Source organism: Mugil cephalus, chromosome 16, assembly GCF_022458985.1.
Source record: "Mugil cephalus isolate CIBA_MC_2020 chromosome 16, CIBA_Mcephalus_1.1, whole genome shotgun sequence".
NCBI classification, from domain to species: Eukaryota; Metazoa; Chordata; class Actinopteri; order Mugiliformes; family Mugilidae; genus Mugil; species Mugil cephalus.
Genome location: NC_061785.1, coordinates 5,942,602 through 5,958,518, shown reverse-complemented (window position 1 = coordinate 5,958,518; position 15,917 = coordinate 5,942,602). Strand labels below are relative to the sequence as shown.

The 15,917-nt window shown below is 41.2% G+C and overlaps 1 protein-coding gene across 2 annotated transcripts in view; it reads right to left on the bottom strand.

Moving 5' to 3' along the window:
• Positions 1 to 1,002: 1,002 nt before the first annotated feature.
• Positions 1,003 to 15,917, bottom strand: part of adkb (adenosine kinase b) — a 119,709-nt gene continuing 104,794 nt past the window's right edge. For both annotated transcript variants that reach the window (XM_047609893.1, XM_047609894.1), the window contains 3 exons: positions 13,319 to 13,433; positions 2,447 to 2,533; positions 1,003 to 2,166 (listed from right to left, as the gene is read on the bottom strand). In XM_047609893.1, the coding sequence (XP_047465849.1) occupies positions 2,042 to 2,166; positions 2,447 to 2,533; positions 13,319 to 13,433 (327 nt within the window). In that variant the 3' untranslated portion in view covers positions 1,003 to 2,041. The remainder of the gene's footprint in view (positions 2,167 to 2,446; positions 2,534 to 13,318; positions 13,434 to 15,917) is intronic.

Genomic DNA, 15,917 nt, shown 5'->3' with positions numbered 1-15,917 from the left:
TTTTTTTTTTGTAATCAAATGTTAAGTTTTTCTTCAATGTATTTAACCTTTAAATGAAGAGATTTCAGGTATTCCTGGCGTACAACACAGACCACAGTGTGTTATAAAATGTAAAATGTATATATATATGTGTATATATTTTTTTGTCTCTTCCCTCTCAATAATGGTGCGGTGGCAAAAGTTTACCATGAAAAGTGAGAAAAGTAGTTTCCTTATTGTGGCAGGCATTCTCATTACTTAATCATGGCTCCCTCTTTTTGTGTTTGTGTTTTGCCATCTGTCATCTTGAGAAGCAAATGAACCAGCTGCCATGGAGTGTGATCTGGCCCAATCAGAAATGTGGTCCTTTTCAAAACGCATCTGTGTGAAACCTTAAAAAATGCTGATGGGAAAAAAAAAAAAAAAAAAAAGTGTCTCAAAGTTGTTAATAACATTTTGGCTGGAGAATGTTTTCACCTAGATGTCCCCCCAATTAGCATAAATGCATAAACTCTGCCTCATTATAGAAAGCGGGCGCTCTCGTGTGGGGAGTGTAACAAATACCGGATTCCTGCTGATGAGCTCAAAGGAAATAAACGACAATATGATGTAACAGGTTGTTCTGGGGGAGCGTTAAATGTAACTCTCTGTTGAGTCATTGTCCACAAAGACGCCGCCCGACACTTCTGCCGGCCCACGCGGAGCGGGAGGGGTGCGTGGGAGAGGGGAGGCCTCCCCTCCGACGCCTGTCTCCAACCCCCAGCGACAGCACAGCTGGCTGCGAAGGATCAGCCTAATTTTCAGGTCCCTCTAATGATCGCAGCGTAGAGCGACCGCTAATCCCTTAAAGTGAGAAAAGTGAACTCCCGTGGCCCCAGCAGTGCAGCTCCAGACACCAGAGCGTCCGGTTAGGGCCCGGCGAGCAGGAGTCGGGGTGACTGAGCAGAGCCAGTAATGGAGGGTGTGGAGCCCAAAAGTGATTAGCATTGGAGATGACCTCTGGATGATTAAATAAGCTAGGGATGAGTTTGGTGTAGTTTTATTTGTACAGTAATAAAAAAAAAAAGAAAAAGACATCCTGCTTCGTCCTGTTAACATTTTGAAAATGGACATCCATCCATGATGTGTGCAGCATTTTTGTTCTTCTAAGGGTGTTTTATACTTTTCATAAGTGTTTCATTTAAATGTTATCACTTATATGAACGCCTTTTAAGCCGTGAGTCTTGGCCAAATTACATTGTGTTCTCACAATGACAATAAAGACTCTTGATTCATTTAATATTTCAAGGCTGAAAGTCACCTGCAGCAGACACGAAAGTTCAGAAAGGTTCGTAGCTCGCTAGCTGCTCACACCACTAAACGAGCCTTCGCCTCTGTGTCGTAGCCGCTTCCTCGTTCCTCAAAACCTCAGATGAAAGACGTGCAGTTAAGAATTTACTGGCTGCAAACAGTGGTGCATAGTGGATTGCGCAGCAAGAAGTGTCTGAGAAGTTTCTATAAATGTTTAAGTATACAGTGTATATACAGTATTTATTCTTTTAGCCATGACTCTGGGACAGCCTAAGCATCGACTGTGACCCCTCCACGAAGGAGAAACTTTCCGGGGGGCCACATTTACAACTTTTCAAACCCCTGCTGCAGGATGATGCACTTGATCAAAGCCTCTAGGGAAACGAGGAACTGGTAGAAACTATGACCGGAGAACATAAGGGTCAACGGACCTTGTAGAAAAGTGGTTTGAAAAGTTCATTCACATGTGGTTTCAAACTTCTTTTCACAGGCGTTTAGGTGTTAAATGTTTGATATTTATGATGTAAATTGAGTGTTTAAACTAACACAATATCCTTCTTCGATATGTCACACTAGTAGTTTTTAAACAGTCGCATTAAAACATCATAGCCGCTTGTTTGAGCTCGATAAGAAGAAGTCAAAGCTGCAGCAACTAGTCCAATGCTGTCAGTCACAGTAAATACAAAAAATGTACATAAAATCCTGGAGCATACATATACAGTACAGTAATGTAATAAGCATTTTTTTTTTTTTTTTTTTGCGTTCGAATGCATCAGTGAAAGTCTGGCTTCTCTGGGAAGGTGCACCCAACCCGCCTGATGATGACGTTGGCTGCGTAGTGCCCGGCCCGGATGCACTCCTCCAGCGGGTGCTCTTTGACCAGCGCCGACAGAAATCCTGGGTAACAGACAGAAGAGCAGAGGTCAAAGGGCAACAATCCATCAAATGGTTAATCTAAAAAACCAGCCAGGTAAGTAACGGCTCCTCGGTCCTCGACGGGACCCAAATGATGGCTGTTTTATGTGGTGCTCTGATCAGCTCATACGGAGCCAAAACAGCGGGGTAAATGTCACGCTCATATAATCTGGAGACATTACCGCGTTGCGTAGTCGCCCGGTATCAAAGGTTAATTGGGAACGTACACAGAGATCAAGCTGTGTAGACAATAATGCCGTACCTCCCACAAAGGCGTCTCCCGCTCCGTTAGTGTCCACAATATCGTCCTGGTCGATGTCCAAAACAGGGAACATGGTCACCCTCTCACCTGTGGTCAGGACACAACTGTTAATTAAACTCCAGCAAGTGTTTTTCTCTCCTTTTTGCATCCCAATTTGTAGCTTCAGGGGTCATTTCACACCACAAGGCTCTGTTACGACAGAAGATAATTGGTCATTTGATTTTAGCACTTCCGCAGGGCAGTTTTTTTTTTTTTGGGGCTAATTAATAGTATAAACATAAAATTTTTTGCCACAGCTTGGACGGAAAACCATAAAGATCTTTACAGCCGACGAAGCTGAATACGTCCCAGCACGTTTTTTAAGAGTTTGAAAATGAACCGCACAAGTTTCAAATCCAGAAACTGACTGATAAATAATAATAGTAAAGCTGGAACATCTCAACAACTATGTGAGAAACAGCCATGAAATTTGCTCAGACATTCATGACACCCAGAGGATGAATCCTATTGCCTTGGATGGATTATTGATGTCTTGTCTGGCAGGTAAAAGTTAAAATATCTCAATGTTTACTATAAAAGGCCTTGCACAAAATCTGGTTCAGACATTCATGTCCCCCTCAGGGTTGAAATGTAGCAACTTTGGTGATGCTGCAACGCTAAAGAAATTCCCGTGGTGGAAGTAGATAATTAGCGCTTCGCTCTGTCAGCATGAAAAATCAATTGCACCTTGCTGTGTAATTTGCTGTCTGCTCTCACCTGTTGCTGTATTGCTATTGCAAGTCTATCCTCATGTGCACGCACCCCGTATGCTATGCATTTATCCTGCCAGAGTGATTTAAGCATTTTAACTGCTTTACAGTGTGTGTTTTTATGTGTGTACTTCTGCTCTGCGTGTTTTGAGCCTGATAAGGCAGCATAACATTGTCTTATTTAGTACACGTTAACTGCAATGGTCTTCATTTCATTGCTTTGTAAATGTCCTATCAGCGCTTCTTTATCGTGTGTTTAAACAGTGTAAAAATGGACTGCGTTGGTATTTTGACACTTGTTCTTCTATTATTGATCCACTTGCTCATAAATAAATCACTTCTGATAAAGATAAACCAGTAAATACAAGAACTCCTACAAGTTCCACGACTGCTTTGTGCAACTTACCAAATGTTAGCATGTTACACATTTTTGTAGGATGACTTTTCTAAACTACAATCCACCTGCATGTTGACAATTGACTTGGTAGGACATGTTAGCATGCTAGGATAAGCATTATGCTGAGTCGTTTACTTGTCAAAAAGGAAAAGGCAACACAAGATCAACATTATAATTAAACCAGCATGTTAGCATCAACTTCCATTAGCATTTTACTCAAAATTGTATTTGGTAAGGTCGTAAAGTTAAATGGTGAACTTGCTAAACATTATAACTACACACCACCTGCATGTTGCATGTTTATAGGCCACGTTAGCATGCTAGGATTAGCATTTTGCTAAATGGTTTACTATCAAAAAGGAAAAAGTAATATGAGGTAAATATTGTGATTACACTGACGTGTTAGCATCAACTTCCATTAGCATTTTACTCAAAAGTTTACTTGTTAAGGTCGTAAAGTTAAATGGTGAACTTGGTAAACACAACTACACACCACCTACAATGTGTCACATGCCCAGACGTCCTTGGGTGAGACAATGAACCCCCATGTTGGAATGCTACCATTCATTAGCATTTTATTCAATAGTTTACTTGTTAACATCGTAAAGTAAAATTGAACTTGGTAAACATTATACCTATTCTGCCCGGCAAGTTAGCATCAACTTAGGAGGTAATGTGGCATGCTAGCATTTGCATTTTGGTCAGGAGTTAACATAACGTGGTAAAGTCAGGGCTCTCAAGTCGAGACACACACATTTCAATAAGTTCACACGCCCAACATGACATTTGTCACGCTGGGAAGTGATGAAACTAGCTGCATATTAGTTACAGACCATATATAAAAGAGATTAGTAATCTATGGATGGATGAGGAAAGGGCGGCAAAGGTCTCAGTAAAGGAGACCTTTACCGTTTGTTACTGAACAAAAGAAATCAGGTACAAAGGCAGACAGTTCTGCTTGAACCAGAGACCTATCAGCCAATCAGAAAATATTATTTCTCGTTGCCAGGTGAAACAGCGCCGCTATAATCATGCCTTTCACAAATGCACACTCAATTTTTTGGCTTGAATGTCGTAAAATAAAACCATTCATTTTGTTTAAAGGAATCTGGCCTTTATTAGATTAATATTCTAATGCTATCGTCAAACACAGGGCCTTGGTAAAGTCAAACCATGAACTCGGTAAACATTATAACCTCATATCACCAACATGTTAGCACCAACTTTATGGGCATGTTAGCATTAGGGTTTTGCTCAGTGGTTTACATGTAAGCATATTAAAGTAAAAAGTCATAATAGTATAACTACACATCACCAGTTTGTTAGCATCAATCTTATGGAGTCAATGGGAAGGAAGCAGTGGTTGGCATTCGGCCTTAGAGTTGGTGTGTTTACATGTTGGCATTGAGGCACCATTTAGTCTGCTAAATTCTTCAACATACTGGTTATTTTTTGGGATACGCATCTTAATGTTCCATATACATCATGAATATTGGTTGTCATTGGTTCCAAACAAAAAAAAACTTAAACCGCAACAGAAACAGCAGCAAATCATATTTGAGAAGCTGCAATTTAGTATGTTTTGCTTGATAAATGACATCAGATCATTATGTAAATCGTTCTTTTTGGTCAATGAATAAATCAAATAATCAGCTTTTGTTTCTGTGTGAATTACAAGGTCCATTAATGTGAAATTAGTACACAATTTTGTTATTGAAATAAAGCAGCATCCTGCAGTGGCTTTGAGCAAAAGCTCCAAAAGCAACAGATGATCCAATAAAAAAATTCTCAAAAGGCTTTAGATGAGTGCTCTGATAAATTAAAAACAATGCAAGAATAGGAACTGTGAGTGCGTTCAGTTCAAAACAGAATACATTAAATGAGGGTCTCTTTATTATCTTCAGCGGATTATATTGCTTCAATTATCAGTAGCATATGCACTTCAAAGAGACTTCCAGTTTAAAGGAGACGGAGGAAAAAAAGAAACAAAAATCTACCAGATGACAAAGTCTTGAGGTGTAGAGTGACATTAAATCAGCAACTTATGTCAGAACAATCTAAACCACACACACAATCTTCAAACAACCCAAGGGCTCTGGTGCCGACGTGAACCTTCAAAAAGGTGCAGGAGACAAAAGACTGACATGTGGATAAAAGGAACATTGGGAGGCTGACAGACCTCTTATTGAGGGGGTTCGGGAGGGGGGGTAAAAAAAAAAAAAAAGGCTGGGAGTTTAAGGAGAACATGAGAAGAAGGGAGACAAAAAAAAAAAACAAACAACAAAAACTTGTTTAATGAGGCTCCCCGCTAATCTAACAAGGGCTCTTAGAATATCTGAGCTGCAGATAAGACTCCCTCACCTTATCAATTTTTCAATACGCTCCTGTCTTCATCCTACGGGGGCAAAAGATACACAACCTGCAGCTGAGCATATGCTCAACACCTGATGTCAAGGAAATTACTGTAACACGCCGACCGAGAAGAGAGAAATGGCATCCAGTTGTGGTTGAAAAGGCATCTTTAGGAGAGCAGAGTGTGACCATGTTACAGGTCAGCTACTGAACACTTATCAAATTAAGAGTCACGCGGTGTTTTTATTTCATTTTCTACTGCAAAGGAAAAGCAGCACACGGCCACTTTGATAATTAATTACAATAATACAAGAAGGATCAGCTAATTTGTCAGTGGTTTAAAATAACTAAACACATTTACTAGCGTACCGATTTGAGGTGCTTTATCTGAAACGATTAGTTGATTCATCAGTCGTTTAAATTATAAAACGTATGAAATTCATGGGGAGACATTTTTCTGCGTTGAGTACATTTAGTTTTAATACTTCAAGTACATATTTGTGATGCTACAAACAGGACTCTGTGGTATTAGTACCTCTACTAAAGGATGTAGACCTCCTCTACAACTGTAATTGGCAGCATAACGACACTGCTTAATTAATACCACAGATGAAACTCAACAATCCTCCCTCTTGAAATGATTAACCGCACATGAAAAATGTGCTAATGATAAATTAAAGTTTGTCAGCAGCTCCATGGTTAGAAAGCAGAAGCCGTTAGATGTGGTCGTGCACATGCGTTGCGCTTTACGGCTATAAAAACCGGATGCTTTAAACTTTTGAGGCACTTGTTCTGAACGGATTCTGGTGTTCATTAAATAGACATACGTGAGTGTAAATATCCCTCTGGTAGTACAGCAAAGAGATTAGGGCAGTACAGCAGGAGTCAGGTCTGATTAGCTAGACAACAGGTAACCTCTCGCGTGAAGTGATAACACCGCATTCAGAAGTGTCAGAATTCATTAACAACAAACAGAAACTGTTATACCTATTGCTATGCTGCGGCAATTAACCGTCTATGTTTTGAATTCTTAACGTTTACAGCCATTGGAAACATGGTTGGAGTCTTTTAATGTGCTCAAATATAGATATGGTTGCTCTTTAATAGTTTTTGTACCATATTAGTCATTCGACACATTATACATTGTTGGTTTTTCATCTATTTAACTAGTACCTCCAGTAATATGCTAATTACTTTGCTAAGTAATTCAAGTTTTATGAAGCAACATAAAACCAAGAGGGTTACGATGTTAAACACTCGCTAAACACCACTACGTTGTTATGCTAACATTAGCTTTTCCTGCGGCACAAAATACTCTTGCCTCATGTCATGTAGCCCATACTGCCATGACATGTCAGTCCTGAAATACAACTTAAAATACTACTACAATGCATCTGAAAAGACATCTAGCAGAGGAGCGGTCCAAATCCTCTGGACAGCATTCACTTAACAACTTGACCCGCGGTAACAGAGAGAAGGAGGCTGGTGAATTTCATTGTCATTGTTTCACACTATCCCACGATGTGCAGTGTGCTGATGTATACAGGCTACACATACCTGCAGCACACAGGATTCATAAGCTCACGTGTTTATGCTCAGTTCTGTCGTGTTCTATTGTTGCTGTGGTTATTTTATTTGTCCTTGAAGTCAGTGAATGCACCACGTGAGAGACGGTTGCGGTAGAGCTGGGAGTTTGCCAAGCGAGGTCCGCATATTATGGTGTTGGTGTGGGTTACGACCGACAGTAGCCCGTGTTCAAGCTTCACTTACCTTGCAGAAAAGCCTCCACCGCGTCTTTTGTGTGAAATGCTACGATATGTATTCAGGTCAAGACTATAGATTTCATGGGAAAAATGGGAAGTTGTTCAACCCCGACTGGGAAGTAGTTGCAACTTTGGCTACAACCTGAAACAACACAGCAGCACTACTGTCTCCCTGTTGTCTACCTGCACCCACACAAACACTACACTGTAGTGGAACTGACCTACTGGATTGAAAATGTTCTCACTTCATGGTATTAGTGTTAAATATTACCATAATTAGCATATGGCACATTGAGGCCAAAAACACGCTTTGTAAGGTCGAAGGTCCTCCATATTATAATCAACTTATCTTTCAGTCTAAATTAATGGTTTTGCCAAATTTGAATCAATTCCATTAAAGTACTAATGGATGGGACGCACTGATGCATGGATGAAAGAACTCCCCCAAAAAACATATGAGGCTTTAAAGGCTTCAGATGCTTTAGGGCCGTCAGTGGGTAAATTTCAATGCATTAAACGTGATCATGTAAATGCGAGTTTCAGCAAGAGATCAATCTCTTTCACATTTCTGTCTGATCAGCTCACTGTGGGCAGCAAAATGCTGTTGATGGCATTTGCAGAAATCGCTTTGTTTCTGGACACATGGCACATTAGACATCCAACATTTCTCTTTATTGGAGGCCAAAGTTTGTGCGCTGCTGCTAGGGGGAAAGTTCACAGAGTCTCAATGATGCAAATTATTAAATTTGACTGACATGTTAACTCAAGTTCCAGTCCAGCAATTCCCCCGGCCGCCCGAAACAAAGATCTCATTGGCAAAAAGCTGTCATGGAAATAGAAAAGAAAAGAGAAAGAGGAGAGAGAAAAAAAAACACTCCTGCCAAAATACTCTGTTGTTACTGGCTTGTAGAACATCTGAAAACATCGCTTTCCTGAACTCATTTCACATTACACTGTAATGAGATTGGCAACATTATTTTCTATCAATAAACCTCTGCTGTACTTTTTCTTGTTACTAGAAATCTGGTCTGACAAAAAGAGTGAAGCAGCAGATTGGTGGTGAATACGTGGGAGTGGAGTATGGTTGTGCTTTGACAGCTAACCTGCACCAGAGAAAAGAGGAAAAAAAAAAAAAGAAACTCAAAGGAATTGAAATACTTCCTTCCAATAAAGCTATAATTGTGTGCTTTTGTTAATTCACTCTTCATAATTCCCTCATTACAACTCTTGAATGGTGGTGATTAAACTTAAGAAATTCTTTCAACAGGCGTCTCTTTGAAATGAGTATCAATTAAGTCCTTTATTAATGGCTATTCTTTTTAACAATGACAATCCGCAGCACAGTGGTGACTGAGGAAAATGCTCTCATGTAAAATAAGCGACTGTGCGTGCATAGAGGACGACCTCGGCTTTAGTGGAAAATGAGCATATGGAGCGTTGTTTTGACTCTGACAAGGAAGAAGGTAGATCAGATAGTTTGCAGGTCATTAAAATTAACCCGCTTTATCATCTACAGCATAAAAAAAAAAAAAAAACAATACTTAGAATCAGAGAGCTGCCAAGTGACTGGGATTAACACGCGTTAATGTTTAGCTGAAACGCACGAGCTAAAGTGCTCCGCAGAGTTTAAGTGCAACATCTTTATGTGAGAAACTTCCCCGAGAATACTTCTCTCCTGGAACGACTCCTGCTGCGCCCCAGCCAAAAAAATCCGAGCCTCGGAGAGGGAAAACAACGTTACCGCTTTCTTGGCAGACGCGACAGGTTAGAAGCGAGTTGTCATTCAATCTGCTTCCCTATCATAACCGGCATCTTTGTTCGCAATTGAGTTACGAGCGAGGAGGGTGGGGAGGGAGGGGGGGGAGGGGAAAAAAAAAAAAAAAAAAAAAAAAAAAGGAGGTACATATGCCTGTAATTACTGTAACCACAGGCAAAAGATCATCGCCAACCAATATCCTTTCAGGGAGTCACGAAAGAAAAACACTTCAATGTGAGATGCCAAGGAATAACAGAGAGGAGGTCTTTCTGTTAGCACAGGCTGTTAATTGATTTTGTCTATTATGTAGTATAGAATATAAACTCGCCTCTATCTTTTATACATATATATATATATATTTATTTTGACTGAGCATCGGTGCTTTAAATCATTACTACAAGAAAAACACATCTTGCTTTATTCCTTCCACTACCGCATATCATTAACATGTAAAGATTAGCTTTTTCTTCTTCTTCTTTTTTTTTTTTTTTTTTTAAGTTGAAATCCGCCTGCCTCACCCCCGAGAGCACTAAAACTCACAGAGGAGCCGAGTCAGGCTTTATCAAGTCCTTATCAGTGATTAGAGTGGCTGAACCCCTGCTGAACGATCATTTATTAGATCTCCTCACCGTTAAGGTTCAGGGCACAATGATCTTAATTACTGCTATAATGGGCGTATAAGCAAAAAAAAAAAAAAAAAAAAAAAGAAAAGCCCAGCGTAGTTCAGCACCGTCAGTGGCGGCTAAATAAAGGGCCACTTCCCCCCCCTCGTGCTCCCAGCTCTTTAAAAAAAAGCCACGTTGGAAGCGGTGGTGTGATGAAAGGCGGCAAATGAAGGGCGAAGGAGAGGGGAGGTAAAACAAAAAAAATAAAAAAGAAGAAGAAGAAGAAGAAGAACAATAACAAATTGACATCTCTTTTTGGAGAATTATACCACGGGGGAAGGCATTCTCCCATCCTTAATCACTATAAAATGGTTTAACATGACACGCAGAGGCTGGCAAATGATCAAATCCTGACAGGAGGACAAATTGCAAACAAAATGAGAGATCAAGTTTATTAGAGCGCCGCCTCTGGGAAATGAAAATCTTTAATTCTCTTTTTACATTGACATTTATTTGGCTGGCATGAATAGCGACGTTCACACACACACACACACACACACACAGATTGTGCTGCACCTACTACTGTAACATCTCCTCCGCAATGATAGCACAGTCAATGACATTTATCATGTTTGCCTTTGTAGATGACATCTGAAACACATTGTCTTTCATCCAGCCGGCATTCATCATGTATTTTATATAAAGTTCACAGCGGCGCGCGGCTGTGTCTCCGTGCAGGAGCAATGAGGGGAGCAGGCAGGAATTATCCATCACCTCCGGCACAATGGATGGATTCATGTTCTTTTTAACCGTCGGGCGCCTCTTTAAAAATGTATTTGATTTTTTTTTAATTCTTGAAAGGAGGAAACACACCTCTGGGAAGTCTACAGTGATATTTCCAATTTAAATCTCTGATTGAAATGTATGCAATTAATTATAAGTGGGCAGTATTATTATTTATTGGCATTCAGTGGAACGGAGCAGGGATATATTATCTAAATATAAAATTAATTTATTAAATAATTTGATTAAATGCAGAGGTAAGCTTGCATTAAGTTTGTTCTTCTTATTATTGATATTATTTTTGAAGTTTTTATAGCACATGGACACATGATTCACTATGCTGCTCATCCATCCTGCAAGCAACTCTGAAAAGTGACCACAGAACTCCAGTAACACCACTATTCAATACACCAAATATATAATGCAACGTATATGAGTAAGTGTATGAACATGCAGTCAGGCAGTTGACGGGTGTTCCTCAAACGATTCAACAAAAAAATTTTTTTGTTTGTTTGTACAATGTGACACTGCGTACTTCCCCAGTGACAATAAAAGTGAATAGAGCGTCCAGTAAGAGCTATAGGTGTCAAATGACAATATGTAATACTGCACATTGGATATTATTACAGATATTGGCATATTAACACAATATTCTTATTAACAATGGAAGTGGAAAAAATAACGGCCACAGTAATTTCTATATTTACGTGAAGCGAACTGTAACTATTCACTCTTTTAGCTCCATTTTTGGTCTCCACCAGTTGGAAATTTGTCAGTCTGCTGAAATGGTGCCGGATAATAGGCTATAATATTTATACTCCACTGCAAAATGGGGTAATACGCTGTCTTCAAATGGATTTTGCGACCTGGTTGGGACATGAGAGTACACAAAATGCTGCTAGCTACCGAGTCCGACAAGCTAACGAATGAGAAAGCTGATGTAGGACACGCGAAGGCTGAAAGGCTGAGGACGAAATGCTTTCCTCAGACATATTACAAAATTATTATGAAAACTATACAACTAAATGTCGATACACAGTTTTGGACATGTTCCACCCACCTAGACCAGACCAGGCACCCCCCCACCCCCACCCCATAGCAATGACACTCCTGGAGGGCAGCAGAATGAAGCCTGACACATAAACGCTTCAGGAACACCTCACGAAACACGAAGTGCCTCCAAATGCACTACATCACAAACTCATCAAGTATCTGTGGGGTGATCTACAGAGACTCAAACTAACAAGGACACAGGACACCCTCAGAAGACCCATGTCCATTCTCTGATGACTGTTTTGGGGGCACAAGGGAGACCTTCACAGCACATATTCGGAAGCTGGTCATAATGTTCCGCCTGATCGGTGCGCTACCCTACCGTCTACTCAGACTGTATTTCCTAGAAACATCAGCAAACATGTCATAACTCGTGAACTTGGACCTCACCAAACATTTCCACTTACGAGGATGTGATTACCACATGTGGACTTTTCTCGCGAGCATAGTAAATAAAACCTGTGCTACCCTCAGAGTTCATCACTGCAGTCGCGCTCCCTCACATTAAACACAGTCAATGTGTCTTGTTAATATAAGAAGTATTGATTGCAGTCGGTTTATCCTTTGTTACGGTCTGCGAGATAGCGAGTTTAGGACTAAATACTCATGCCAGCAGTAGGAAATTGAGGACATTAGGCACATGTGAAGAATGTCCTGCAGTGCCACTGTAGCGCCGCTTCTCTGCAGTCCCCAGCGATGAGTGATATGTCTTTACCTGAGGCCATCTCTTGCCATGCGCGACTAGTCTGAACTGAACTGCAAGGGCAATGAGGACAGACACCCTGTGGCTCCAAACAAAGGCAGCGGCTCCCAGCAGTAATCGGAAACTATCGTCTCTTCTCACACTGCTTAAACCCCGCAACCCCTGCTCGGATATGATGACTCTGCCTTTTAATGTCCCACTAACAAATATGCCCCGTGTCAAAGGAAGCCGGATTGATCTGAGGACCAGCTCTGTCAAAACTCTGCCCCAAGGTCACTCTGCCAAAAAAAAAAAAAAAAAAAATGTAAGAGTTGAAGCATTAAAAATTGCTGAGGACCGGCCTGGAGTCCGTCCAAGACAAAGTTAGAGGTACTTCACAAATCAATGCCTGCTCTCTGCATCCCCCACACTTCTTTTATGCTCTGAAATGACAGAATGTAGTGCAAGCATTCCCTTTTTTTTTTAACATCTGGTGTCAATATTGGAGCTTAACTTCAAAGAAATTACTGATAGCGTCCTGCTCTCCTCAGTCAGCGATCTAGCATCTATTTAAGGCCGCGTTCTGCAGTTTTGAGATATGAGGTTTAAGTGAAGGGTAAAGATGTCCGAAAGGGGCCAAAGTTTGGGATGGCTCGGAGTGGGAAAATATGTGTAGATAAGCTTTTTTTTGAAGAAAAAAAAAAAAAAAAAAAAAAAAATAGGCCAACCTACCGACAGTTGCAACGGTGTCATCCTTGCCCTGGGTGAAGACCACCAGCCGCTGCCTCTTTGCGTTCTCCTTGGGGAGGTTCTGGGTCTTCCTGGCGATCTCGGCAATGTCGTCCGTCTGTGAAAACGCCAATCACATAAAAAAAAAAAGAAAATCCTGAGCATTTAATCAAAGATCGTACGCGTGACTGAGAGGGGTCAGGTTCTTTCAATCTGAAGTGCACACACAGATCAAGTGATAATGAAACCAGATGGGCGATGAATCCCCCTTTTTTTTTTTTTCGTGTCGGATCAATAGCGGCGCTCGATGATGCTTCCGCGCGGTTACAGCCGAGCTACAAAATATTACAATGTCCTATTCCCTAAGTGAGATGAGAATAAGCGCGTGAAGATACGCTGTTGTCAGATAAAGCTACTTCAGTAGCTGGTGCGTGTACTGTATCATTCTCTTCCTGAAACAGGCCATCTCTCCTCAGCATCTGCACAGAATGGATATTCTCGCCTGGAGACGACAGAACTCTCCGGAGTGCTTGCCTTTGATCATGAGAGGGATAAAAAAAACCCACACCTGTCAGTGCTACTTTATTATTAACTCATCATGATGTATTATGAGCAGCTAGAATGTCTTTATCGCCGACTCACAGTGGGGTGGACTGCTTTTCCGTAATACGGCGCACCGAGGGGCTAGCATTAGGGATCCTAGACGCCTCTGGCATCGGTATCAAAGCTAACCCTTGAGCACCTTCAGGGTGAGCAAATACTGTGATTATAGGAGTAATCAGAGAGATAGGCCCCAGCCCAATACCACCATGCACGCCGGCTCACTCAAACCAATGAGCTTTTACACCTCTAAATGGTTCCCAAACGTCCTTTAATCAGGCCTGAGAGGTCCGGGGAGACCCAGGGCCCAGGAAAAATGGGTGTAACACTCTAAGTAAGTGCTAATGGTGAGGTTAATACAGAGGCTGTTAGCAGGCGATGGCGGAAAAAAAGAGCAATTTGTCACTGTGACTGGATGTAACCACAAGCACTCCTCCAGACACTGAATGCAAAACCACACAAGGCTTCAGCACATTGTCACCCTTGGGTTTTATGTTCGCCGACATAAAAAGGGGCTCTACTCAGGTTTAGGAGCTAAAAGGTTCTAAGGGCCAGAGGTGGTAGGGTTAGCACGCACACACACAAACACACAACGGCCTAATCTCTACCTGACATGAACACTCACCTGACAGCATCCTAGGGCAAAAACGAGGCAGACAAAAAAAAAATAAATAAAAAAAAAACGTTCAGCTTGAGTGCAAAACAATTGACAAGCGATACGGTCAATTTGCTTTACCGCTGACAAATGGCGATATTTACGATTGTCGAGGCAATTGATCAGACGTAAATCAGCAAAGCGTGAAATATGAAAGCTTTACAAGGATGTTAAATTGTGTTTCCGCGACGACGCCGGTGAGAAACTGATCGTCTCCGCCGCGGGCCGCCTGAGAAACACTGCAAAGGGGAGAGATTCAATTAGAGCCGAGATGCAGACAGCTCTTTGAGCATTTAAAGGAAACAGATCGCAATCTGGCGACTGTGTTCAGATCAGCTGATTGCCGTTTTCGGAGAGGCCGAGCTGTTTTTTACGCTTACGTCACTTCTGTAACTCAACCATACTGCGATGATAACAATGTTTTAGAATACGCTAAAGGTACTGCATGCCGTGTCCTCGGGGGTCAGATACTGACAATATCCAATTATGGATTCTCCTCGAAAGGGTCAATTAACTCGACATTTGCTGAACTTAAATTAACCGGACTGGCCTTAAAAGACTCGAATGGCAGACTGAGACTTGAACTTGTGTTCTCTGGTTTCTGACGGCAATTATTACTTTTTTAAGATGCTTATGTTAAATGTCGTGGGAGAATTGTAAAAAAAAAAAAGTAAAAAAAAAGTATGAGAAAGAATTTATGAAGTTTTTTTATTGTATAATTTAACACCTTCCATATGGTTGAGGAAAATGTTATGTTGGAAGTCAGCTCTCCTGTTGGGAATATTAAGACTTTTCTGATTCTGAAATGATCTGTTTACGTTAGAGTCCCGTCCACCAGTGCAGCGGTCGACTCGTCACCCGTCTCGTAGCTAAATGTCGGTCACAGTGGTTGTTTCAGGCTGGCCTGGCTAACCCTCTGGTATATTCACCACTCTCAAATTTTCCAAGAAAAACAAGCAGAATACACCCAAGGCTGTACATTATGGATTCGCCAAGAACAAGGTCCTTTTTTCGGTCTCCGCACTCTGTTTGAATAGAAAATACTAAGGAAGCAGTCGTGGATTTAGGAAGGTCTATGTTTGCATCGTACTGTATGTTGCCTGTATCAGTCACTGTCATTTGGTTGTCGCCTCTGTGACATTATTTTAATTTGGTAACTGCCCACTTTGTGCAGGATTTTTGTGGCCTATCATCGATGTACATAGACAGTACAAAGCTAGACAGTTAAACAGCCAAAGCAAGTAGAGCTCCCCCTGGTGACTGGCTGCAGTATAGGTCACATACAGTAGCTCCACCCTCTACATACAATAGTCAGTTTATGTTATATATGTTGACGCATGTTCGAGT